General features: G+C 35.4%; 2 protein-coding genes across 2 annotated transcripts in view; one reads left to right on the top strand and one right to left on the bottom strand.

The window, feature by feature from the left end:
- Positions 1-4475, bottom strand: part of LOC136032158 (probable phosphorylase b kinase regulatory subunit alpha) — a gene marked incomplete in the record, with an annotated part of 128621 nt that extends 124146 nt beyond the window's left edge. Inside the window, 1 exon segment of the mRNA XM_065712341.1 lies at positions 4314-4475. Coding sequence (XP_065568413.1) covers positions 4314-4391 — 78 coding nt within the window.
- Positions 4476-23129: 18654 nt separating this feature from the next.
- Positions 23130-26805, top strand: part of LOC136032157 (chitin deacetylase 7-like) — a 38839-nt gene continuing 35163 nt past the window's right edge. The window contains exon 1 of the mRNA XM_065712340.1: positions 23130-23266. Within this exon, the coding sequence (XP_065568412.1) occupies positions 23187-23266 (80 nt within the window). The 5' untranslated portion in view covers positions 23130-23186. The remainder of the gene's footprint in view (positions 23267-26805) is intronic.

Below are 26805 nucleotides of genomic sequence, written 5' to 3'. Positions count from 1 at the left end.
CAGATATTCCTTTTTGGAGAAAGGAAACCCCACAAGCTATACAAGCCAAAACCTATCCAGTGTAAAAAATGTTTAAAACTAGGACACACAAAAAACACATCCAGTGAAATATTACAAGTATGAAATAATTGTAAAAGCTCCCACCCAATTGGAATGACAAATTGTAAAAATGGTCAGCCAAATTGTATCAACTGCAAAGGTTCCAATGATTCAAGAAAACTTTGTGCCCTGCATATAAAAAACAAGCACAAACACTCCAAATAGCAGCAGAAAATGTCATACCTTACTCATTTGCAGCAATGGAAGCAAATGCAGCTCAATCATACAAGACCAAACACTCTATGAAACCACCCAACACTTTCACATTTTCACTGAATGTCCTCTAGTACCAGAATGCAAGGGAAGGGTGTTTTTAGAAAGGATTTTTTTGGTTAAAATCGTATCACCCCTTTTTCTTTGGTATGTCAGTGCTGGCAGCTGGAAACAATGTAGTCTTTCTTCATATGGAGATTTATTCATGCTGCTAACCATCTTAGTTGCAAAATGCTGGACATCCTGAAGCAACTTCTTATATTTTTTGAAAAAAGGGGCTGCCAATGACATTCCAACCTCCAGACATGGTTATACAAGCACCTTATATAACTTCGAAAAACTCTTGGGTGTTGGCAGGAGATGGTTCTTTTTATGATACCAAGGGATTTATTTACAGAAGATTAAACAGACTTAGCATGGCTGCTCAACTTTAATTGGTGATTAACAAAAACCACAGGATCTCTTTCATTTTATTTAATCTAAGACCAGTGTTGGGAAGCAGAATAACTGAATTTAAGCGAGCTAGGATGTATGAATAAGATTTGTTTAATTTCGCATTTTAAAAAATGCTTTCCAAGATTGTAGTCAGCCAATCACAACAAGCCTAGGCCTGACCATCAGCCAATTTCAATCTTCTAAAACCTCATTTTCAAGCAGAGGCAAAACTGCATGAGAATGTTGGAAAGAAGGGTGGTGTAAGCCTCAAAATCTAGGGGGCAATGCCCCCTCTTGATTGGTAATTTCTCAATTTTTCAAACAAAATACTAAAAACAAATCTTTTCTGAATCTAGGGGGAGTAAATAATAGGTAACACAATGATAGCAAAATAACAATGTCCTTTGATTCCCTAATCAACAGTCTTTCTAAATAAAATGGTCACAGCCAGAGCTGTTCCTAGGGTTGGTGGTGCTCAGGGAAAAAATAATTAAAGCCCCTTTCCTGACTCAGATATCAGCAAAAAAAGCCAAATCAAAGCAAAAATTTTGATTGAAGTGGGTAAAGCCCCAGCAATAAGACCTAAACAGCAGTACCTGGGACAGCTGGCCTTGTTGCACCTGAGACAGCTGACCTTGCCCCCCCCCAAAAAAAAATGGCTATGGTCAGTACCATGACAATGCGCACAACTCCCCTTAATGCAAGGGATTGCAGAGGGGACAACCCATTTCATATACAGAGTAATTTCTGTTATTTTTAAGTTTTAATGTTGCTCCCTACTTTCAGTTAAAAAAACTAGTTTTTTTATGTAATTTCTGAACGTTTTGAATTAATGCATGTTTGATTTTGGCTCTCCACACATAAATTATTAAAATGAAATTTGCATATTAATTCCTTTTTTGGCTAAATGGCTTTCTCTTAGTTTTGATCAGACGATTTTGAGAAATAAGGGATGGGGAAGGAGGCCTAGTTGCCATGCAATTTTCCAGTTACATAGAAAGGCAACTATAAATTTTAATTTTTAAAGAATTTTTTTATTAGTAAAAAATATACGTAACTTAAGAATTAACTTACATAACAAACTTTTATATTCTTTAATTTTTATTATGTATATGAGGGGGTTTGTACCCTTCGTTAATACCTCGTTCTTTGCACTAAATCGTAAGTTTTGTCCCAATTCTTTAAGAATGACCCCTGAATCAGAAAGGCTGTAGAATAAATAGTTGAAATTACTAAAAATACTATAGCATAAAGAGCAAGGTATTTATCTCCTCCTAAATACCTCGCTCTTTATGTTAAAGTATTTTTAGAACCCCTCATATGCGTAATAATCTCTGTTCATTTTAAGTTTCAATGCTACTCTTTACTTTCAATTGAAAAAAATTTTTCATGTTTATTTTTTCATTGTTTTTTTTTTATAGTAATTTTAGAAAATCCTGCACCCTTTTCATTGAATTTCTGCTCCCCCATGACATATTTCTCCAAGGAAAGATCCTCCCACATAGCCCCCTCCCCTCAACCCCAAAAACCAAAAAAAAATTCCCTGAAAGCGACTGTACACTTCCCAATAACCATTATTATATGTAAACACTGGTCAAAGTTTGTAACTAGAAGCCCTTCCCTTGTTTCCTTGCATATCTGTATATAAGCTTGAGCTATATCTGGAACCACAAGGGGGATGTTTTGGTAAGTTTAGCAAATATTATATTAAAGAAACATATCAACTGGATTAAATTTGCCGGTTATTTTATAACTAATGCATTTCCTTTAAAAAAAAAGCCATAAATTTTGTAGTGTGATGGCCAAACCTCATGGTCACTTTTATGACAATGTACTCTATCCCCCTGATGGTAACTTATATAGCCTTAGGATATATAATAGAAAATGCTAAATTAAATAAATTCATACTTTATAATATGCAATACATTCCTTTTAATCAGATTATCATAGTTCCTTCCATTATTATCAATATTTTAAAATCATCTCAAATAATATTTATATTCCTAGTTCTGTTGTAATTAATAAGGCAAAGCTGGATTTCAACATGTCAAGAATACAGATTCCCCTATGTGACGCATTATGAGATATAAAACAACAAAGAAATATATGGTATATGCATAGAACTGGATTTATTGAAGAGAAAACAAAACAATTCTTACTTCATAATATGCAAAAGCATTGTACTTAACATATTTTGAAGGCACTTCTATTATATTTTACCTTCCCCCCTGCTAATAGGCAAGTTTATGGCCCAAATTATAAATTTCCCATGTATAAGTCTTGTTTTGTACTTGTGACTTGAATCAATGCTGAAAAAATCAAGAAACAGAAATACACTAGGGGAAATATATAATTTGGAGTATATCTTGGTAAAATTCTAGTTAATTCACTTCTTGCTATCTTGGAAAGGGTTTAGGTTGGGAAAATGAAACTTTCAGGGATGGGTCTAAAGGCTAAAGTATGTCCCAGGAATGTATTTTAAAGTACCCACCTTCACTCCTTCTCCCTCTAGAGGGCCCTGAAATTTGCCTACATGACAGGTCTATACCTATTGAAATTTTGACAAAACAACACTTTACCTTAATTTTCAGTTACTAGTTGTTTTTTCTTTGCCTTTAGTTTTGAAAATGTGATTCCTCTTATTTGAGTAGAATTTTGAGCCATATCAATGTTTTTTTTTTCAAAATTTAGGAAATGTATTTGCATATCTTAGAACCTTATAAATGAAATTGAGCAAAGTTACAAAGCTGAAAACAATTGAAACAATGAAACAATTGTAGTACTTTAATTAAGCAGAAGATCTATTTTGCAAGGTTTCACTTTTACAACACACATATTTTTAAAGATCATCAAAGGTCAGGGCCCTCTAGAGGGAGAAGGAGTGGAGGTAGTTGCTTCAAAATACCTTTCCAGGACATACTTTAGTCTGTAGATTCATCCCTGAAAGTTTCATTTTCCTAGCCTAAACCTTTCTGAGATAGGAAAAAGTGAATTAACTTGAATTTTACCATATATCTTTACACACAAGGAAGGGGCAAAAGAGTCACCAATAGATTGAGTGAACAGTAATTTTTCTGTATATTATGAAGCAGGCTGTAAATTGTTTTCTTAACATGTATAATTTTCAATAGTCCCAATTCTAGATTCACACCAAATATATTACCAGGGATATATAGGAAAATATTAAGGGAGGGGGGGCAGTATAGCCAAAAAAGTACCCATGATATTTGACAAATACTAAAACAGACCATAAGGTATTTAATGGCACTACTTTTGTTTTGATAGCATGTTTTTTTTCAGAAATGGTCAACTTCTGAAGTATTACCTTCAGTTATACAATAGCCTTAGCAAGGAATTCTTTCATGGGTGCATTCCAATGACAGCTTCAAATTAGTCACAACTTTCATTAGAAATCCTTATTTGGGATATTTAGCTTAAAGTATCACCAAATATTTTGCGATGTAGATTTGTCTGTGAAAGCATTTGTGTAGCACTACAATAAACTATTTTAGAAGAAATTCTTCCTGTGAAATTTCAACAAACTCAAAATTCCAACGAGGTCTTACCTGGTACCTGAGAATAGTCTTATAAACTAATCTCTGATAGTAGTCAAGCCTAACTCCTGATCCTTTGCGGCTCCTCATTTTCTACTAGTGAAAATGAAGGATTATATGGTCAGAAACAGTAGAGGTCACTAAAGCATAGTTTTAACTTTTAAAATTAACGCCATCAGTAAGACTTACCGGACCCTATTGTGTTCGGCATTCACTATTGACCTACGCTAAAGACAAAAAACGTACAATTTTCTATATTTGGTTAGCAGAAAATTAGTCTGCCGATCATATGTAAGATAGGGCATTACATATGGAGGAAAGTGTGCCAATTTGATGTTTTATTAAATTCCTAGGGCCGATGATTTATTTGCTCGGATTTCTTTTTTATTAGGTTTATGAGTTAATGAAAATTATAACATAAAACCAACAAAAGAAGATCAGTCTAAAAAAAATTGGTAAAAAACAAAAGAAGAAGTAGTTTAAAAGCAACATCACCCAATTCAGTTGGTAACAATAATCAGCCAGTCTGATTTATTTAATTTAGTATGAATTTATTTAATTTAGCATTTTCTGTTATATATCCTAAGGCTATATAAGTTACCATCAGGGGGATAGAGTGCATTGTTGTAACAGTGACCATGATGTTTGGCCATCACACTAGAGAATTTATGGTTTTTTTTAAAGGAAATGCACTAGTTATAAAATAACAGGCAAATTTAATCCAATTGATATGTTTCTTTAATATAATATTTGCTAAACTTACCAAAACACCCCCCTAGTGGTTTTAGATGTAGCTCAAGCCTATATACAGATATGCAAGGAAACATCACAATAATGATATTCTTAATTTATAATATAGTATGAATATGTTAATCAGATTTTCATGTTTCCCTCCATTGTCATCCATATATGTTTCTTTAATATAATATTTGCCAAACTTACCAAAACATCCCCCTAGTGGTTCCAGATATAGCTCTAGGTTATATACAGATGTGCAAGGAAACATCACAATAATGAGATTCTTACTTTATAATGTAGCATGAATATGCTAATCAGATTTTCATGTTTCTTTGCATTGTCAATTATGTCTTTTTAACATTTGAAAATTATATCTTTATCCAACTGATTTCAATTCTTTTGCTGTAAGATGATCCTACTAGCAGTTTAAAGATATGTATATCCTTTGACAAAGAGCTACAACTGATAAATCAATACAAAACAATTGGAAAATATATGCCAATTATTTACGGCTATATCTAGATGCATTAAGGGGAGTTGTGTACTTTGTCACGGTAGTGACCATAGCCATTTTTTGGGGGGGGCAAGGTCATCTGTGCCAGGTGCAACAAGGCCTGGGTACTCTGTTTTGGTCTTATTGCTGGGGTTTTACCAACTTCAATCAAAATTTTCACTTTCATTTGGCTTTTTTTTTGCTGATATCTGAGTCAGGAAAGGGGGCTTTAATTATTTTTTCCCTGAGCACCACCAAACCTAGGAACAGCTCTGGCTGTGACCATTTTATTTAGAAAGACTGTTGATTAGGGAATCAAAGGACATTGCTATTTTGCTATCATTTTGTTACCTATTATTTACTCCCCCTAGATTCAGAAAAGATTTGTTTACCCTGCTCTTTATGCTAAAGTATTTTTAGTAATCAACTATTTATTCTACGGCTTTTGTGATTCAGGTGTCATTCTCAAGAAATTGGGACAAAATTTAAGCTTTAGTGTAAAGAGCAAGGTACTGACAAGGGGGTGAATCCGCTCATTTACATAATAAAAACACGAGAATACAGAAGTTTATTACATAGTTCGTTCTTTATGCGTATTATTACGCATATGAGGGGCTCACCTCCTCCTAATACCTAGCTCTTTACGCTAAAGTATGTTTAGTAATTTCAACTATTTATTCTACGGCTTTTGTGATTCAGGGGTAATTCTTAATGGATTGGGACAAAATTTAAGCTTTAGTGTAAAGAGCGAGGTACTGACAAGGGGGTCAACCCCTCATATATGTAATAAAAATATGAGAATACAAAAGCTTGTTATGTAAGCTAATTTATAAGTTATGTATATCTTTTATTAATAAAAACATTCGTAAAAAATTAAAGGTTCTAGTTGCCTTTTTAAGTAACCGAAAAATCAGAGAGCAACTAGACTCCCTCCCCCGCTCCTTTTTTCTCAAAATGATTTGATCAAAACTATCAGAAAGCCATTTAGACAAAAAAAAATATATGCAAATTTCGTTTTAATTATTCCTCTGCGGAGAGCCAAAATCAAAACATGCATTGATTCAAAAACATTCAGAAATTAAATTAAAAAAAAGTTTTTTTTAACTGAAAGTAAGGAGCTACATTAAAACTTATAATGAAACGAAATTACTTTGCATATGAAAGGGACTGCTTCCTCATCAACACCCTGCTCTTTATGCTAAAGTTGAACAAAAGACGACAAAGAACCACTTGGTGGTCTATACACTTCCCCCTCAATTACCACCTCCCGGGATGAAATATACACTTCTCCCACAACTATCACCACCCGGGATGAAGTATATACCTCAATGAACAAAGACTCAAAAATACCTTCAACGTTTTTTGACAGATCTTCACATATCTTATAATTCAAAGTAACTAATATATAAATTGCAAGATTACCTTTGCTCATAGTTCTAAGCGGTCGCTTTTTCGCAAACATACCCTGGAATTTTAAGAATTACATCAGATGTTTCTGTGACAAAAATTTCGCAGAGACCAATGATGTCTGGATAAGAACAATCCACAGATAAAATTTTCAAATTTATCAAATGATGACGATAAACTTGTACTAAAGTGCAGAGTCCTAAAGCAGTCATGACGCCATGAAGCTTTTTCATCAACCATAAGTTTATACTTATTATTAACCACATTATCAACCATGAAATTACTAACATTAGGGTCACTTCCCACTTATCCATTTCAACTAAATTCAAGGTATCTTTTGAAGTGAATTTATATACTTGGATGGAATCCCTTCCACCCCAGCACCAGAAGGAGAATCAAGATCAAAAATACTTACCACATCTGTGGAATCGATCCAGTACCAGTGCAGCCCCTATAGCCTTAAACGGTGACCTAGAAATGCATTGAGCAAGAAAACGCTAAAGAATAAATAATACACAGGAATTTGAACTGTGATTTTTTTTAATCCTAGATATACTTATAAATGAAAAATAAGTACAGTATGAACAAGAACTCATTTTCTACCTGAAACAGCTAGTCCAAATAAAATGTCAACAAAGATCTCTGCAACTCTGGATCCTTTGAAAATACAAAACATTCATTGTTTGTGGGAACCTCAGACCACTGGTCAGTACCGTTGTTCTTATACTAGAGACAGAGTGAAACACCCGATTGTTAAGTCGAATAAGCTAAGAAGTCCCAGAATCTTTAAGATTTTTCATCTTTTCCAGGAGCTTCACGCGCAAACTGTTCAGTTTCGGTGGAAGGTTGGTGCACACTCGAAGTCTAGAATCTGTCAGATGCTTCACTAGCTTCATAATAGCGTCTTTGTGACTGACTGTCTGTTTGCATATCTCTATGTCTCTCTTTGTGTTCTTTTGTGTCTCACTCTGTGTGTTTGTGTTCTTTTCTGTCTGACTTTTCTGTCTCTAAGCGTGCCTGTGTGACTGAGCGTCTGTTTACATGTCTATGTGTCAGTCATTGTGTTTTTGTGCGTCCGACTCAGTGTGTTTGTGTGTCTGTTTGCATTTCTCTATGTCTCTCTTTGTGTTCTTGTGTGTCTCACTCTGTGTGTTTTTGTTCTTTTCTGTCTGACTTTTCTGTCTCCAAGCGTGCCTGTGTGCCTGAATTTATGTTCTCATGTTTTTGTGTCTGACTTTTCGACAGTGTTTTTTGTCTCTCTCCCATCGTGCCTGTGTAACTGAGCGTCTTCTTGCATGTTTCTGTGTAGGTTTTTGTTTGTCTCTCACTCTGTGTGTTTTCTTATCTGACTTTTTGTTTGTATTTTTTCGTTCTCCTCCCAATATGCCAGTTTAACTGAGCCTCTGTTTGTATGTATCTGTGTGTGTTCTTTTGTTTTTGTTTGTCTGAATTAATGTGTTTGTGTTTCTGATTTTGTGTTTTTGCGCGTGATCTTTCTCTCCCACCGCGCCTATGTGACTCAGCCTCTGTTTGTGTGTTTCTGTCTTTTTCTGTGTCTTAGTGTGTTTCTGTGTCGGACTTTGTGATTTGCGATTCTGACTATATGTGTTTGTGCCTCTGACTTCGTGATTTTTTGTGTTTTTTTTCGTCTTTCTCCCGCCATGCCCGTGTGACTGAGCATTTGTTTGAATGCTCCGTGTTAGTCTTTGTGTTTTGTGTACCTGACTCTATGTGTTTATGTGTTTGTGTGTCTAACTTTAAGTTTTTGTGTGTGTTTTTTGTCTCTCTCCCACCGTGCCTGTAAGACTGAGCACTCGTTTTCGTGTTTCCGTGTCTGTTTACGTGTTTATGAGTCAAACTCTATTTGCTAAAGTGTTTGTGTGTCTGACTTTGTGTTTTATGTGTTCATTGTCTCTCTTCCACTGTCGCTATGTGATTGAGCACCTGTTTTCATGTTTCGGTCTCTGTCTTTGTGTTTGTACCTGACTCTATGTGTTTGTGCGTCTGATTTAGTGCTTTTGTGTTTGCTTTTTTGTCTCTATCCCACCGCCCCTGTATCGTTGATCGAATGTTTGCATGTCTCTGTGTTTGTCTTTTTGTTTCTCATTCTATGTGTTTGTTCATCTGACTTTGTGTTTTTGTGTGTGTTTTAGTCTCTCCCACCGTGCTTGTGGGAATGAGCATCTGTTTTCATGTCTCTGTGTCTGTATTTGTGCTTTTGTGTGTCTGACTTTGTGCTTTTGTGTGTGTTTTTGTCTGTTTCCCGACAAGCCTGTGTGACTGAGCGTCTCTTTTCATTTCTCTCTGTCTGTTATTGTGTGTCTGACTCTTATGTGTTTGTGTGCCTTATTTTGTTCTTTTATATTTGTTTTTTGTCTCTCTCCCATCGTGCTAATGTGACTGAGCATCTGTCTCTGTGTCTGGATTTTGTTTTGTGTGTCTCACTCTGTGTGTTTGTATATCTGTTATATTTTTTTTGCCTTTTTTTTGTCCTTCTCCCACTGTGCATGTGTGATTAAGCACTTGTTTTCATGTCTCTGTGTTTGTTTTTGTCTTTGTGTGTTGGTCTGACTCTGTGTGTTTGTTTGTCTGGCATTCTACTTTTGTGCGCGTTTTTTGTCTTTCTCCCAGAGTGCCTGTGTAATTGAGCACTTGTTTTCTTGTCTCTCTGTCTGTTTTTGTGTTTTTGCGTTGGTCTGACTCTGTGTGTTTGTTTGTCTGGCTTTCTACTTTTGCGTGGGTTTTTTGTCTCTCTCCCACTGTGCCTGTTTGATAGCGATTATTTGCTTGTCTCTGTGTCTGTCTTTATGTTTCGTGTGTCTGACTCTGTGTTTTGTGTGTGTTTTTTGTCTGATTTCCATTTTCCCTATGCTGTTAAGCATCCGTTGGCATGTCTCTGTCTTCGTGTTTTTGTGTAGTTGACTCTGTATTTTTAGGTCAGACTTTGTGCTTTTGTGTGGGTTTTTTGTCCTTCTCCCACCGTGCCTGTATAATTGATCGCCTTTTTGTATGTTTCTGTGTCTATCTTTGTGTTTTTTGTGTGTCTCACTCTATTTGCTTGTTGTCTAACTTTGTGTTCTTATTTTTTTCTGTCTCCTTTCCACTGTGCTTTTGTGACTAAGCACACAAACATAAAATTGGATGTCTTTGTGTCTGTCTTTGTGCTTTTGTGTTTCTGACTTTGTGTATTTGCATGTGTTTTTTGTCCCTCTCTCTCACCGTGCCTGTGCGACAGAGTGTCTGTATGCAGGTCTCTGTGTCTGTCTTTGTGTTTTCGTGTATCTGACTCTACGTGTTTATGTGTCTCACTCTTTTGCTTTTTTGTGTGTTTTTCATCTCATTTGCTAGCGAGAAAATGTTCTTTGTTCCTGGTTACTCTCTTTATGATAAGATATTTAAATTTATGACCCATCTTGAACATAATGCAAAAAAGCGTCTCCTTTCTCTTTGTTTGCACGTTTCATTTGCTAGCAAGAAAACGTTCTTTGTTCCTGGTTACTCTCCTTATTGTGAAAACTTAAAATCTATGACCCATCTTGAACCGAATGCTAAAAGTGTCTCTTTTTTCTTCGTTTGTGTGTTTTACTCTAGCGAGAAAATGTTCTTTGTTTCTGCCTGCCCTCCTTATAGTAGGAATTTTAAAATCCATTACTCATTTTGAACCGAGTAGAAAAAAGTCTCTCTTTTTCTTAGTTTGCGTCTTTCATTTGCTACTGAGAAAACGTTCTTTGTTCCTGGTAACTCTCTATATAGTAAGAATTTCAAATTTTATGACCCGTCTTGAACCGATGGCAAAAAAGTGATTCCTTTTCTTCAATCGCTTGTTTCGTTTGCTTGCGAGAAAACGTTCTTTGTTCCTGGTTTCTCTCCTCATAGTGAGAAATTTAAAATTTTTGACTCATCATGAACCGAATGCAAAAATTATTTCCCTTTTTTCGTTTGTGTATTCTACACTCGCGAGAAAACGTTCTTTGATCCTGCCTGCCCTCCTTGTAGTAGGAATTTCAAAATGTATTACCCATTTTGAACCGAATAGAAAAAAGTCGCTCTTTTTCTTAGTTTGCGTCTTTCATTTGCTAGTTCCTGGTCGTTCTTTGTTCCTGGTTACTCTCCATATAGTAAGAATTTCAAATTTTATGACCCATCTTGAACCGATGGCAAAAAAGTGATTCTTTTTCTTCAATCGCTTGTTTCGTTTGCTTGCGAGAAAACGTTCTTTGTGTGTATCTTGACTGTTTTCTTTCTTTTAAACCGCATATAACTCACACCCGTTCCTTAATACTCCGCCAGTCTTCAATGTTGCACCGGATTAATTCATTTCTTCCTCCTGATATTATGGTTTCTCTTTATCATGCTTTTATTCATCCTTACCTTTCTTATTGCTGCTCTGTCTGGGGCAATACTAATAAATCTCTTCTCTGCTCACTTCAAAGAGCCCAAAATAGGGCAGTGAAGGCTACTTTTCTTCTCCCTCGGCTTTACCCTTCCTCTGATCTTTATAATGATACTGGAATAGCTCCGCTGGATCATATTATAGGTAAAAATACTCTTTATTTAGCGCATTCTGCTTTTCTAGGTACTCTTCCACCGACCCTGCAGCAGTTTTTCTCAAGGACAGGCTCAGGTAGGTACTTTTCTTCTTTGCGTAATTCTTCTCGACGATTTATTTTACCAAAACGATCCTCTACAGCAGCTCAGAGGTCTCCTGTATATCAGTCAATTCTATTATGGAACTCCATCCCTTTGGATGTCCCTCTTTTTCTTTCTGCAAATGCATTATTTCGTCGGGTCTTTCCAGTTAAATAATTTTTGTCTCTCTTTTAATTCTATCCCAATTTGTATGTCACTTCTCTTCTTTTAAAATCTTGTCTTGTTCCAGTGTTTTTTTTTTTTTTTTTTTTTTTTTTTTTTTTTTTTTTTTTTTTTTTTTTTTTTTTTTTTTTTTTTTTTTTTTTATATATTTTATAAGTGTTTTTTTTTTTTTTTGTGCTCTGTGGCCCATTACAAGCATAGCTTCTTGGGCCTATTAATTGATTTACTTTTGTAATAGTTTTCTTTAGTATTAATAAATTGATTGGTTGATTGATTGGTTCCTGGTTACTCTCCTCATAGTGAGAAATTTAAAATCTTTGACTCATCATGAACCGAATGCAAAAATTATTTCCCTTTTTTCGTTTGTGTATTCTGCACTCGCGAGAAAATGTTCTTTGATCCTGCCTGCCCTCCTTGTAGTAGGAATTTCAAAATGTACTACCCATTTTGAGCCGAATAGAAAAAAGTCACTCTTTTTCTTAGTTTGCGTCTTTCATTTGCTAGCGAGAAAACGTTCTTTGTTCCTTGTTATCTCCGTATAGTAAGAATTTCAAATTTAATGACCCATCTTGAACCAAATGCAAAAAATTGTTTCTTTTTTCTTCAATTGCTTGTTTCATTTGCTTGCGAGAAGATGTTATTTGTTCCTGGTTACTCTCTTTAAAGTAAGAAATTTAAAATACATGACCCATCTTGAACCGAATGCAAAAAATTATCTTTTTTCTTCTTTTGCGTGTCTCATTTACTAGCGAGAAAACTTATTGTGAAGTGGACATTTTTTCCTTATTATTACTATTTTAAGTAGTGAGGCTTCTGTTGCATAAGTATAATGCTCAAGGCTCTTTCAAAATGAGATTTTGCTAATACCTAAATTTAAATTAATATAATTTAGTATGCAGGTGCGTCTAATAGAGCAAAAGAAACGTAGCATTTTCATTAAAACTCTCAGAAATATATTTTAAAATGGCTTAAATTTACCTCTAATAAAAACCCTCCCCCTCCCTTGTTTTTTAAATTTCTTGTTCTAGGATGAATCTTCAATACGCAATCATTTAGCAATAAAATATCCAAAAACAATGCTATGTTTGTTTATATGTCTCTTGTCTATGTCTCACTGATTCAATACCTAATTTAGCCTTTATAGATCTCGTTAGAAAACTAATTACACTGTAACAAGTAGATCATGTTTGCACCACCATTACGTAATACTAACGTGTGTTCCGTCGTTACGTAAGATCGGGAAACACGTGATCTACCCGCGACCCATACATTTCTCAAAAAGTCTTCATTAGAAAGTATTTCCCGATCAAAATATTAGGAAGACTTTCTTGGTCTGGCTGTCTAGCGCACAGCTCATTCGGAGGGAAATCCCTTTCGAATCCTAAAGCGGACAAATCTTTGATTATAAAGGTTCTCTGTAAAAAAAATGCCTTGAATAAAAAAAGAAAGAGAAATCTTAACAAAAAATGAAACCCTGAAGAAAAATCTCGTTAAGTATTGCGTAACATCTCATGTGTGCGCAGTCTTTATGTAACATCGAACGTGTACACCGTCATAACGTTACATCCCATGTTTGCACCACCATTACGTAATACTAACGTGTGTTCCGTCGTTACGTAAGAATCACGTGTGTGCCTTCTTCAGTTACAAGTGGGAGTTCTCCGCTTGACTGGCAGACCTTGACCCCCTAGCAAGTCATGCGAGAATGCGTCATCCTTAATATTTGTAAAAAACATCATAGTACGTAACATACAGGTGTGCTATAGTATTATTACTTGACATATAGGTGCGCATAATCAATAACACCTGCTGCCTGTCGTCGGGGTGGAAGGATATGTGTGTCGTGGAATGGTGGAACATGTGTGTCGAGGAATGGTGGGATATTTGTGTCGTGGAATGGTGGGATCTATTTGTCGTGGATTGATGGGATACGTGTCTCATGGAATCCCTATTACGTAACATAAAGGTGTACTATTAAGTTAAAGGGGCACTATGATATTACCAAAGACCCAGGTGCCTATAATAATGTCTTGAGGGACTAGTAGTTCCAACAGTACACCCCCTTATGATCATTGTAGGAAGCTTTTCAGTGTCATTAATAATAAGAGAGAAAAAAAGTGACACCACAACATTCAGAATATTTTATCAAAACATCTATAAAACACTGAGCAACTTTTATGTGTATACAACTTTGAATTTCACTTTATAGGATGGGATACGATGGACGGCAACTGATTTTGCGATTGTGTTTTGAAGCACTATTGCTGGCTTGACTGTTTTGTAATTGTGGATTAGTACGGAATTTCGGGTCCACGAGGGTAAATGAAGTAAACAATTTATAGATCTGAGATATATTTGAGATTTGAGATTTTTTATGGTGGGAAATCAGCAGCAAAAGGATTCACTTTAGAGATGGACCAATTAGTAGACAAAGATAAACAAGTTTTTCAACTGGCTTACATAAGAAACGTCCCAGTTTTACTGACGGTATGGGACCCGAATTACACCAATGAAATAGAATAACCTCAGATTTCTCAGAATTAAATCCCAGCCCCCATTTGGAATCATTCTCAAGTATACTAAAGTTTTATTCTATGCGCTGCAATGACCTGCTCATATTAAGGACATCATTCGCATAACAAACAAGTATCACGTTTGTTGCTGCATCAGTGCACGAGGATAAGAATTTTGAATGAGTGTCTAGGACACCATTGTTTAAAAGAGTACACGAAGCGATAGTGCCGTGATGCTTACCTTTATAAACAGAAACAAAACTATTCAGATCAGTCGGTGGGCTACTGAGACAAGAGCGTTTGTTTCGTAGAGTACAAATTAGATTATATGAATTAAAAACTTCAAATTAACGGGATTTTTAATTTGAATTTGCACTTTAAGCCGTACTTACGTGTACTTACTCAGTAAAACTTGAATATATGGTACTCGTGCACTGGCTGTAATATATTATGAATGCAAATCGAATAATCAATGTATTCAATTTGGATCCTTACATGTCCAAATACAAATCCTGCCATACCCTCGGATTTCCTTGATCACATTAAAAGCGTTAACAATACCCTTGTTATTGTTAATAGTAGCCCATCAACTATAAAGGTGGGATATTGGTTATGTATCTTTCGAACACCAAAGGATATTGAACTTTTTGATCCTCTTGGCCTACCGTATACGTTCTACGTGCCTCACATTAAAAACTTTCTTGAGAAAGTAGAAAATTTTTTATTCAAAATCGGAAGCGAGTATAAGATTTACCAGCCAAAAGCTATTATTATTATAATTAATTTATTACCCGTCAAAAACGGAAAAGACGGAGTATATAAAAGAAAAAGAAAGAAAAGCACAAAAATTTAAATAAACTTCCACTACAAATATTATAAAATAACACTAGTCCAGGGGTGGTTAGCTCTTAAAACATTGGTACTGAATTTGGAGATTCTTCTCTCTATGGCCAGGGAAGGGTTGGTGACCTTATATTTCCTGGAGATGTCGCCATTGCTGTGCCACAAAGGGAGAAAAATGCGCTGCAAATGGCTTTCTTTTTGGTAGCTGTGAATATTTTCCAGAAGGGAACCAGAGCAAGCAGATGGGGAGTAGTAAAAGCATTGTATAGCCGGGCAAGGAGAGGACGGTTGAAACGTTACTTTTTGGCAACAAGTAATCCGTAAGACGCTCTTAGACGGGAACAGAGGTGGTTTGTCAGTGCTGAGCGTGTGTCTTTCAATGTAGAAGAAATAGGAAGGCCAAGAACCGTAAGGGCCTCACAAGGCTTAATCAGAGCGTCGCCAATTTTAATGGAGGTTAATTGAAAACTCATTTTTTGAACCATTGAAGAAAAGAAGTTCTATTTTAGTTTCGCTGAAGGAATGTCCGTTCTGCTTGTATGCTGCTGTAAGTGAGTCGTAATTTTGTTGAAATAAATATATCGAACGAGAAACATGAAGAATGTCATCAGCGAAGTTCAGCAGCGAAAGATTAATCCCACGGAAAAAAGCACGACGGCTTTATTACTTGCTGTGCTTCGATGATAGCGTTATTAAACAGTGATGGTGAAGTTTTGCCACCTTGACGTACGCCTTTCTTGACGCTCAGCATTTCTTTAGAAGGAAAAGTGCCGGGCTGAGAGGGGATCATGATGACAGCCGAGAGCTTGTTGTACATACTGTAAACAGGGGAAAGGATGCAAGAGGAAACACCTCACTGAAGGGCTTTGTGCAGGATATGGCCATGGATGCCAGAATCGAAGGCTCTACTAACATCAAGTGTTCCAAAGACGAGAAGATCACCATTTTATCTGCATCAATAAGAAGATTAGCAAGAACGCTCTGAACGTGTTTCCGTCCTGGGTGCTTTTTGAACCCGAACTGGTCGTCCGGAGTAGTGCATCGAAGTGCAATTTCATCAAAAATAAGGGATTCAAATAGCTTACAAAAAGTAGTTGAAACAGTGATCCGACGATGTGAAGCGTACTGGTCAGCTGGTTTACCTTTTTTAAGAATAGGATGGACCAATCCAACACCAAAGCTGTTTGGAACGATGCCAGTAACGCAAATCATTTGAAATGGCAGAGAAAGGTGCTGACAAAGCTTAAATGGGTACCAGATATACCATCGATGCCCTTAGATTTCTTTTTTTTTAACTTGTCAGTTTTGGAACGCATCAAGGACGGAGTGACCAGGACACCAATATCCTTAACTGCAAACCGAAGCTCCTTATCGAGGGCCTGGCAAAATGTGTTATCTAGGTAGGAATTAGGGGCTGAAAATTGGTCTCTGAAGTAGTCGCACCAGTCTTTTTCCGGCATGCAGGGCGGGCCATTGGAAGATTTGTTTTTAGCTCGAAGATGCCATAAAGCAGGAGGCGAATTATCGACAATCTCGCTGGTACGGGCAATTTCGTTTGCCTTATTTCGTTAGGCTTTGGAAAATTCACGTTTCGTATAAATACGAATAGCGTTGACTACTCCGGAGTGCGGCTTCCCACAATCTTCCCATAATTGTAGCCAGAATTTTGCTGAATCACATGCGGCCAGGAGATTAGGATTATTCCGCCAGTTACGCACTTCCGTACCGTGGCGAATTTTGCGGACCGGAACTGCAATTTTCTCAGCTGTATGGATAGCATGCTTTATCTCAGAACAGTAGATGTTTAGTAGGATGGTTTTTTCTGAGTTTATTGTCATGTTCGGACAACAGAGAAGTGTGAAAGGAATTCGGATCTTCGACAGTATGTAGTCATATGAACTCTGGTAGGAATCGATGTTAGCAGCTTCCCAGTTGAGGCTGAACAACCATTTAGGTGGGGAATTTGTGGGTGAAGTTTGCGGCAAGGGCTTTATTTGAAAAGAATTACAGATCGGCATGTGGTCGGATATGGAGTAATCAAGAAGAACCGTAGTATTAGAGGTGGGTTTAATCATAGAAGAACAATAGAAATAGTCCAACTGAGACACGGAGCCAGATTGATGGATTTACGTAAAGTCACGATCATTTCCAACATAGGTGAGACTTGGACAAGCATGGAGCAAGATCTGAGATCTATTGTTTTCAGTTTCAGAAAGTTCACAGTCAAAGTCACCAAACAGGAGACAACTTATGGTTTTCATGTACTATTTTATTTTATTTTTCGATGTGCGAATATACTTATAGTGAATTTCTTAGCATTTATGGTGACAATTCTCGAATGAATGACTTTCTAGTTGATAATGCTTCTTCCCACCTGTGTAATATAAATTTCAGTGCCCTAGGATTGAAATACTTTAAAAATATTTGTAAATTCGTTTATTTATAAAACTTTTGTGCACAAAACTCCTTGTCCCTTAGCTTTCTTCTTTCACGTATAGGAAATAATCGGAAACGATAACTGGTGGCAGTTCGTCAGGATTCAATTTGTATTAATCTTGGCATGCAAAGTCAGGGTCACATTTTCTACAATATAACGTAATTTCATTTTTATTATATATCTTCGTAATGTTAATAATATTATTCTGATTTATTTTATAAGATTCACGTTTGCGTATTTGAAGCAATGTCAGACACAAAATATTCATATCAAGAATCACTTTCTGTAACACCCAAATTAAAATCTGTAGGTCTATAATTATAGTAGCCGGTATCTTCACAGCGATGTCCCAAAAAGCAGACTCACTTATTATTCCAGTAGTTGAAGCGTATACCTGGTTTTTCAACCCAAAAACTATTCAAGACCACGACGATAACAGTCTCTTAAAAATGAACTGAAATCAGGTTTTGGTTTTTTTGAAATCATGCTAGGGCAAGTATTTTCACATTGACCACATTTATCTTTAGTCATAAACCTGTTTTAGAAAGGACTAACAGTGTTTAATTTGCACTGCGTATCTTCTGTGCAATTTATATGGATTGTATTATCTACATTTTTCATTAAAGTCATCAACAAAAATACATTTCTCACAGAATGACCAGCTGCTCAATGTATAAAAACATAATGGACATGTGTGAAACATTTTTTCGATGTTGACTGTCTCACTTCCAAAAAGAAACTGATTGACGAAAATGATTGTTCTTTTGTATCACTAGTAACTTATGCTGATCGCTTATTAGAACAGTAGATAAATGGGAGGAGTAACTGAAACTCTGGGTAATCTTCAAACAGATGTGCAAAATCATTTTGTTCTGTTTGAATTCGTATGTCAATAATTTGAGTAAATGCATCTGGGCTACGACACATAAGTCTCAGACAATAGTCCAAAGACGGAGACTCATTTCAAATTATATGGTTAATCATTCTCTTAGTCAAGATTCTCTTCTGGACTGAAAATCTTTGAAAATTATCATCTAGAATTAACTATTTTTCCGAAGTAACAAGATTTCCTATAATTTTCTGTCTGTCCACTTTATTTATTTTAAATTCTCACACTCTCACTACCGATTATAGACTATAAATAGATCTCACTAGTAACAAAGTCGCTTCTTTTGATAGATTAAATAAAAAAAACAAGTTTTTTTAAATGAAAGTAAGGAGCGATATTAAAACTTAAAACGAACAGAAATTACTCCGTATATGAAAGGGGCTTTTCCTCCTCGACACCCCGCTCCTTACGCTAAAGTTTTTTATTGTTTTAAAAAGTAGAGTTGCGAGAAAGAATCAAACTTTAGCGCAAGGAGCGGGGTGTCGAGGAGGAAAAGCCCCTTTCATATACGGAATAATTTCTGTTCGTTTTAAGTTTTAACGTCGCTCCTTACTTTCATTTAAAAAAACTTGTTTTTTTATTTAATTTCTGAAAGTTTTTGAATTAATGCATGTCTGATTTTGGCTCTCCGTACATAAATTATAAAAATGAAATTTGCATATTAATTCTTTTTTTGGCTAAATGGCTTTCTCTTAGTTTTGATCAGACGATTTTGAGAAATAAGGCGTGGGGAAGGAGGTCTAGTTGCCCTCCAATTTTTCGGTTACTTACAAAGGCAACTAGATCTTTTATTTTTAACGAACGTTTTTATTAGTAAAAAAAAATACGTAACTTAAGAATTAACTTACGTAACAAACTTTTATATTCTTATATTTTTGATTATATACATGAGGGGGTTGGTCCCCTAGTTAATACCTCGCTCTTCTCACTAAATCTTGTTTTATCCCAATTCTTTAAGAATAACCCCTGAATCAGAAAGGCCGTAGAATAAATAGTTGAAACTATTGGCAAAAAATACGAAATTCCACATTTTTGTAGATTGGACCTTGAAATTTTTTCTATAGGGTTCTCTGATACGCTGAATGCGATGGTGTAATTTTCGTTAAGATCCTATGACTTTTAGGGGGTGTTACCCCCTATTTTCCAAAATAAGGCAAATTTTCTCAGGCTCGTAACTTTTGATGACAAAGACTAAATTTGATGAAACTTATATATTTAAAATCAGCATAAAAATCCGATTCTTTTGATATATCTTTTAGCATCGAAATTCCGTTTTTTAGAGTTTCGTTTACTATTGAGCCGGGTCGCTCCTTACTACAGTTCGTTACCACGAACTGTTTGATTGAATCATGGTTCAATGAATGTGTCCGTGGGTAATCTATCACTGGTGCTTGTATAGGGTTTGTTCTTCATCAGTTCACTCTTAATTTCCTTGCAGATTATGTCTGCTAATCCCTATTTAATTTTACTTGCAATTTCTCTGTAAATTACCAAATTATTTTTACATTGGAAAGAGTTTCGGTATCTAGACAACATATGTTATATGACGCTGCTGGGGTACATTTGTCTTCTTTTTACCTTTCATTGAATTGTAATAGAAGGAGAATGTTAATAGAATCTACCGCCTGCTAACCTTTAACAATCAGCAAGAGGTTGGGCTTCGTCATCAACTAAAATTTTTAGGTTTGCGTTCTCTTGCAAGGACTAACTTCTCTCGTGATGTTACTTTCGTATGTCCACCTCTATAAAACTTGAATTATCTCGGTACTCCAAGGAAATTTAACTCCTTACTGTCATGACAACGCACGCATACATTTCCAGTAAGATCGTCATTAGTACTTGTTTCATAATTCGAATATTTCTCTTTGTCAGCTTTCATTGCTGCTATAACTTTATCATGATTACACGTCTTCTTGGAATGTTTTATCTTCACTTGTTTAAAATAAGATGCAGATGTTTATCCTTCCAATGCAGAAATAATACTGAAGCAACTCACGCAAGATTACGTCACCCTCAACTCCAATCACTTAACATGCACCTGTACCTCTTAGAAAACATTTCCTGTGAGGTGATATGCACCTGCATCTCATAGAAAGCACTCTCTATGACATCACAACCAAAAAATCTTGATTTGGCAGGGTCTCGTAAGTTTTTGAAAGAATCAAAGAAACTAAAAGGTAACAAGCAAAGCCTGTGACGTATGTATACTAGATACGTGCGCTATAGTATTGCGTCAGACCCAGGTTTGCGTAATAGCATCTTGAGGGACTAGTAGCTCTAATAGTTTACCCCCCATCTGGCCCCTTAAAACTAGTGAGTTATCGCTACTAAGACGCCCATAGATCACAGTAAAGCGCCAATAATCCAGTAGGCCTTAAAGCTTTAGATTTAGGGAAGGGGGCGGTGTCCAAAATTTTGCTTGAAGAGTAAAATTAAAGTTTTACTCGTTTTTAAATTTATTTGATCATTCACATTAGAACCTGTTGCATGATTCTTTATATGATTCTTTATTTAATTTCAGTTTTACTTGGCTTTCATTTATTCTTTAATAGTAATTTCTGGTCGTTTTGAGTTTGAGTTATTAGTTTCTGCTGATTTTTAGTTTAATATGGCCTCTACCTTTCCTTGATAAACTTCATTTTTGGAAAATTGATTTTTTTATTATTATTATTAGTTTCTCTTCGTTCTTTATTGCCGAATTTTAAAGTTTTTGAGCATTTCCCGTTTCAATATAAACTTTTTTTTAAACTATACTACAACTTTCGATTTTCAATCGAGTAAGAGCCTCCTAAGTTTATACGATTAACCGTTCCATAAGGACCTTATATGGTAGCAGTGGGCAGCTAGAGACTTATAGTACTTGTCACGAGGGCTGGGAGGGGGGGTTATAAAACCCGGAACCATAACTATTTGGCATTTGAACTATTTTGAACAAAATGGCTATGTCAAAATCTTGATCGAAAGTATTGGGGCGAAACATGGGGAAGCTGGTTTGCTTACCCTCTGATTATTCTTGACTCTTAAAAACAGAACTTTTGCTAGTTGGTGTACCCATTATTTTGTTTCCGGTGAACTTGATGTCTATCTCGAGAGATGGACTTGTAAGTAAGAATCTGTTCACTTTGGGATAGAAATTTGTGTAAATTAGTGCACATTGTATTTGATCTCTTTAAATCTGACAGAATTAAGTGTTTACGCAACGGGTACAAACGATAACGTAAAATAATGAGGTAGTTTTGTAATAATTAGTTTCACCTATGGTATTTTAATCCTGAAAAGTTACTTATAGCTTTATAATACCAACTAGATTATATAAGATATTGTTCCAATTTTTCATCCGTCACGATGTCTAAGATTGAAAAGGATAAAGTTCAACTGGCTGCAAAGTCAATTTAATCCCTTCTTTCGATATTATTTGCAGTTGTTGTTTTTTCAACGCTGAGGAATAGCCTTTGGTCATGTGATAACTGATTGCATTCTTGTTTGAGCATACCGTTTTAAAAACTTCGATAGCCTGACAACTTCATCATTTAGCCGATAGTTAAGAAACAAGCACAAACGAGAATGTAAAACAATGACATAGTTTCGTAATATTTAGTAGAATGTCATCTATGGTATTTTGATCCTGAAAAGTTAGGGATAGCTTTATAATACCAACTAGATTATATAAGATATTGTTCCGAGTTTTCATCCGTCACAATGTCTAAGATTGAAAAGGATAAAGTTCAACTGGCTGCAAAGTCAATTTAGTCCCTTCTTTCGATACTATTTTGTTGTTGTTTTTTCAACGCTGAGAAATAGCCTTTGATCATGTGATTACTGATCGATAGCGGAGAAAAAAAAAACCAAAGTGTTGCTCTCGCAACACTTTAGTCGGCGAAGCCGGACAAAGGTTGGCGCAACACTTCACGTTGCCCGGGCAATGTAGGTCTAGTTGTAGCTCGTGAACGGTTTGAAATAATCTGCTTGTGTTGTTCTTCGTTTTGTAGGATAATATTTTATTTAACTTGATACTATAGAGAATGGAAATTAAGAACAACAAAATTCGTTTCCCCACTAAATTTTACTCTCTTAATTCTGAAAGAAAATTTGTTAAGATAATTTATTGGCATTTTCTAATCTGCATCCATGATTTTTTATTCAGGGGGATGGGAGACTATGAAAGATATTCTTGAGGTGTTCATTACAAATTAAATGATTGAGGATTTGTATTATTATGTAATTTATCATATAAAAAGGTCGATGTATTAAATATACTTGGCATGGCGCTGGGTAATTTATTTTGTACTTTCGGTCGCCAAGATATTCCTTCTGAAATTAACACTAGAATAAAGACTTGACTTTTAATAGTAGTTGTTATATTTATAATACATCGAATTTTTAGTTTTTATCTTTCCCCTCCCTGCTCCATTTTCAAAATAATTGAGCATATATAACTTTAATTTACGTAATTGTAACAGCAGATCCTTCTCAAAGAGTAACGATAGTACTATTGCCTTTACAAAACGTTATTAGAGTTTAATCGAGCCTGAAGACGCAGTCGGTTGGTTGAAATAATAAAAAAAAAATTGACAATGTCTTTCAAGTTTTCGTGATATCAACTATAGTTTCAAGTGAATCCTGAAAACCCAATTTTATTGCGTCAATTTATCGATATCATCATTACAGAAAGTCAACAAAAGATAACGTTTAAAAATTCCCTAAATATGATTGATTTCGAAATTTGTCTTAGTATGTAAAAATCCTTGTGATAATGAAGATTCTTTTGCTTTTTGCTTTTTTGGGGCTAGTAAGTTGCGCTCCTAGCGTGAAAGTTGCAGAAGGCTGCGTTCAGTAAGTTTGTATTAGTTCAGTACAATCTAGCTTGCATAAGAGAGTAAATCACTGATAAGTTTATTTTTTCCTGCTTACTACATGCAAAAAAGAAGCGGAGTAAGAAAAAAAATATAAAGAAAATCAATTTCTAGAGAAGTAAAATAGATCATACAAAATTAATCCAAATAGCACTGGTAAATAATGTTAAATGGCAGAAAATGAAGTACAGGGTTTAAATTTCTTTTAAGTGCATCACAGTCTTTTGAATCCACTACATCAAAAAAGGTCAGGAATACAGTATTTTTGCATAATAAAACTATTCCTTTAATATAGCGGGAATCTTAATAAAACTCAAATCTTAATAAAGACTTCAGATAGCGACAAAACCGCCAATCGAACCTTTAACTGCTCAGTTTTAGATAGCGAATCCCAAAGTGATGAAATATACAGCATGCGCGGCAGAGATAGGGCATAATATAGTTTTGCAAGTGCATGCTTACCATAATTATACTTCAGTGCAGCAAGTTTGGCATAGCTGGCGCGAAAACCTGACATTGCATGTTCAACAGTATGAATAGGAGTGCTACGCTTATCTGAACCATAAACGAGGCCGAGGTATTTCAGCCTGGAACAGGGGTATAGCTTCGCCATTTGATTGGGGGGCAAGAGGGGGTGCAGGTCTGAATAGTCAATGAGCATGGGTTATCGTTCAGAGGAAAGCAGCGGAGGTTCTGGCATCTTCAATTTGCTTATATTTACAGTAAGTATTAAGTATTATTATATGAGTATTACAGTAAGTAACTAACTTGTTGCCAACTATAACCTCTATTTTACTTTTAGTAAAGGTAAAATTTTAATGTGTACAAATGTCAGATTAATTATTTCAAATTTGCGCCTTTAAAAATGTATTTGCCCGAGATGAGTGCCCCCTCGACTCCTTTCCTAAAATACCACCTGTGGAGAAAGGGGTGTTAGAAAACTTGTGAAAAACACAAGCCTAAATGTGTTTTAAAGGCGTCTGAAAATTCTGATGATTCTGTTCCGAATTTTTTCCAGTTAGTCTAAGAGAAAAACAAGTCTCTTTGTTGAAAGGGGCCATCACAAATATGATCCAAAGATAAGCTTGGACCATTAATTGCATCATGTTTTTAATTAATTGGGTTAAAGTTGTGCTGCTCTCACTGTTAATATTGTCTTCAGTTGCAGTTCTTGTGTTGCTTTAACACAAGAGATGTCCCTTTTCAATATCTTTCCTTCTTGATCTACTTTCCGTTGCTTTATGAAGTTAGTTCTGAGCCAAATAAAGTAAGCAAGGAGCTTTATCCTTTATTGATATCATTAGCATATTAGAACCCATTAAAGTTGCTACAAAATATATTTTTAATAAGTTATAAAAAACATCAAAGTTGACAGCTAGAAAGTCTGGTTTTTATGAAACATGTTATGGAACCAAAAGTTTGGCCATCTTACATCGCTGAACCTAAGGACACATTTTTTCTGAATTGATAATTTACACAATATGTAGCAGCCCAGCTGTTCCTATCCTGTTACCAGATTATAACTCTTCCACCTAATGGGGAGGGGTGTACCGAGCGGTTAAAAGTAAAGATGGCCCATTCCTTCCCCAAGTCTTCATTGGGACATATTTCTTCAAGCAATAACGAAGAAAATTTACTATTTACACATAAATAATGCACACGCATCAAACAAATATAAATTACGTTGTGGACTTAGCTTTTACTAATGCTGTCAGCAATGAGTTGGTGCAGATGACAGTAGTGTACTGAAACACTTCAGGTGGGTGATGGTGAGTTTGGTAAGCTCTGATTCTTTACCAGCTTTACTGTTAATATTGAAGTGCATATCCCTCTTCCACTTCCTTCAACTCCCACGCCCATCATAGAAGACAAAATCTCGTTGTTGAACTACGCACTATTCCAGCAGCCCAGTGTATTGCCCTATTCAGTTTTGTATGATTTGAAAATGACGTCTTAGCGAATCCAAAAGTTACCATTGTAACTTTTTTACCATTGTAACAACACCCGTTAAGTTACCATTGTTTAAACCTTATACAAGAAAATTGCATGATACACGATACTCATTGAACAACAAGAAACCATCACTTTTTTTACATGGGCAGCAGTGATATGTCGTTTTATTTTTCTTTGTCGCTATTGAGGCACTGGAACATCATAGAGAGCTGTTTAAGAACTCATAAAAGATAAATCGTATATAATACCATTTTTTATTTGCCTAGAATTGATAAGGCCGGCATAACGTTCCACAAGAAGCACTAAAAGCGCAATTCCGGTGACATTTTGAAATGGAAAGGCTGTGCCGGACACATGGACATCATAGAGAGCTAATTATGGGCTCATTTATAAATTTATTTTTATATATAATTGCTCTTCATAAATTTGAATTTAAAAGGCAATCATAAAGTGGCAAATAGCACCCGAAGAGTGTGCTTCGGAATTTTTTAATTTTTTTTTTTAAAAAACAAATATGGGTGTTCTTCAATAGAAAAACTCAGTGAATAAAATTCCCCCCCCACCCCTGCTAAAATTCACCTCTGTGGAGAATCCCCCTGGAAATTTTCCTTACATTTGAAATAGCGACAGTATTTTGTATTTAAAGTATTTGAAAAAATCTGTGAATTGTTTATTTATTGCTTGAGCATTGTTTAATTAATAATATCCAAAATCTGAACAATTATTGGCAGCATTTTTATAGAAACCTTATATTGATTAAAATATACCAGGATTGCCAATCAAATGGGAAGAATTGATACCTAGAGTTTAAAATTACCATCTTCCTTGTAACTTTGTTAAAAGAAAAACAAAATCTAGATAATTACACAAAAGTTTTTTTTTGTAAATCAGTGAATGGGAGGTATATATTTTCGGAAGGGGAAGGGGGCCCTGAATTTTTTTTAAGATTCCCTTCACCAAGCAAAGCTCAATGAGGATACATTAATTAGAACAAAATTATCTGCTCAAAGTAAAGACGTCAGAGTAAAAGTCAAAGTAAAGAACAACGTTAAAACTTCGAATGAGAACATTTTTAATGTTTCTTCATAATTTTTTCTCCTATATATTTTTTTTTTTGGGGGGGGGTGGGCAAACGATTCTACTAGAACAATAGTATTGATTCTACTAGAACAATAGATTTACCTGTTACAATAACAGATAAAGAAGATATGGCTTTACCTTGGGCATCATAAGCAAGAAACTCAGTCTTTACAGCATTGACATTAAGTCCTAGGAGCTTATAACCAGAAATCAAAGAATTGAGGTTTGCTAGTAAAGTAGAAAAACTCGAAGTAATAAGCAGGACATCATCTGCATAGCAAATCAAACTAAAATCACAAAGGTCACTATAGATTCCACGACTAATAGTCCTAGTTACGGTAGTCGTAAGAATGTTAAGCATAGTAGGACTTAAAATACAGCCCTGCCTGAGTCCTCTAATAAGACAAATAGGTCCAGTTAAAAGACCCTTTTCAAGCTCAACCCTAACATAACTATGGCTATACCACTATGAAAGCAACGCAACAA

The sequence above is a fragment of the Artemia franciscana genome, chromosome 10 (assembly GCF_032884065.1).
Source record: "Artemia franciscana chromosome 10, ASM3288406v1, whole genome shotgun sequence".
NCBI classification, from domain to species: Eukaryota; Metazoa; Arthropoda; class Branchiopoda; order Anostraca; family Artemiidae; genus Artemia; species Artemia franciscana.
This window is presented reverse-complemented; position numbering and strand designations above follow the sequence as displayed.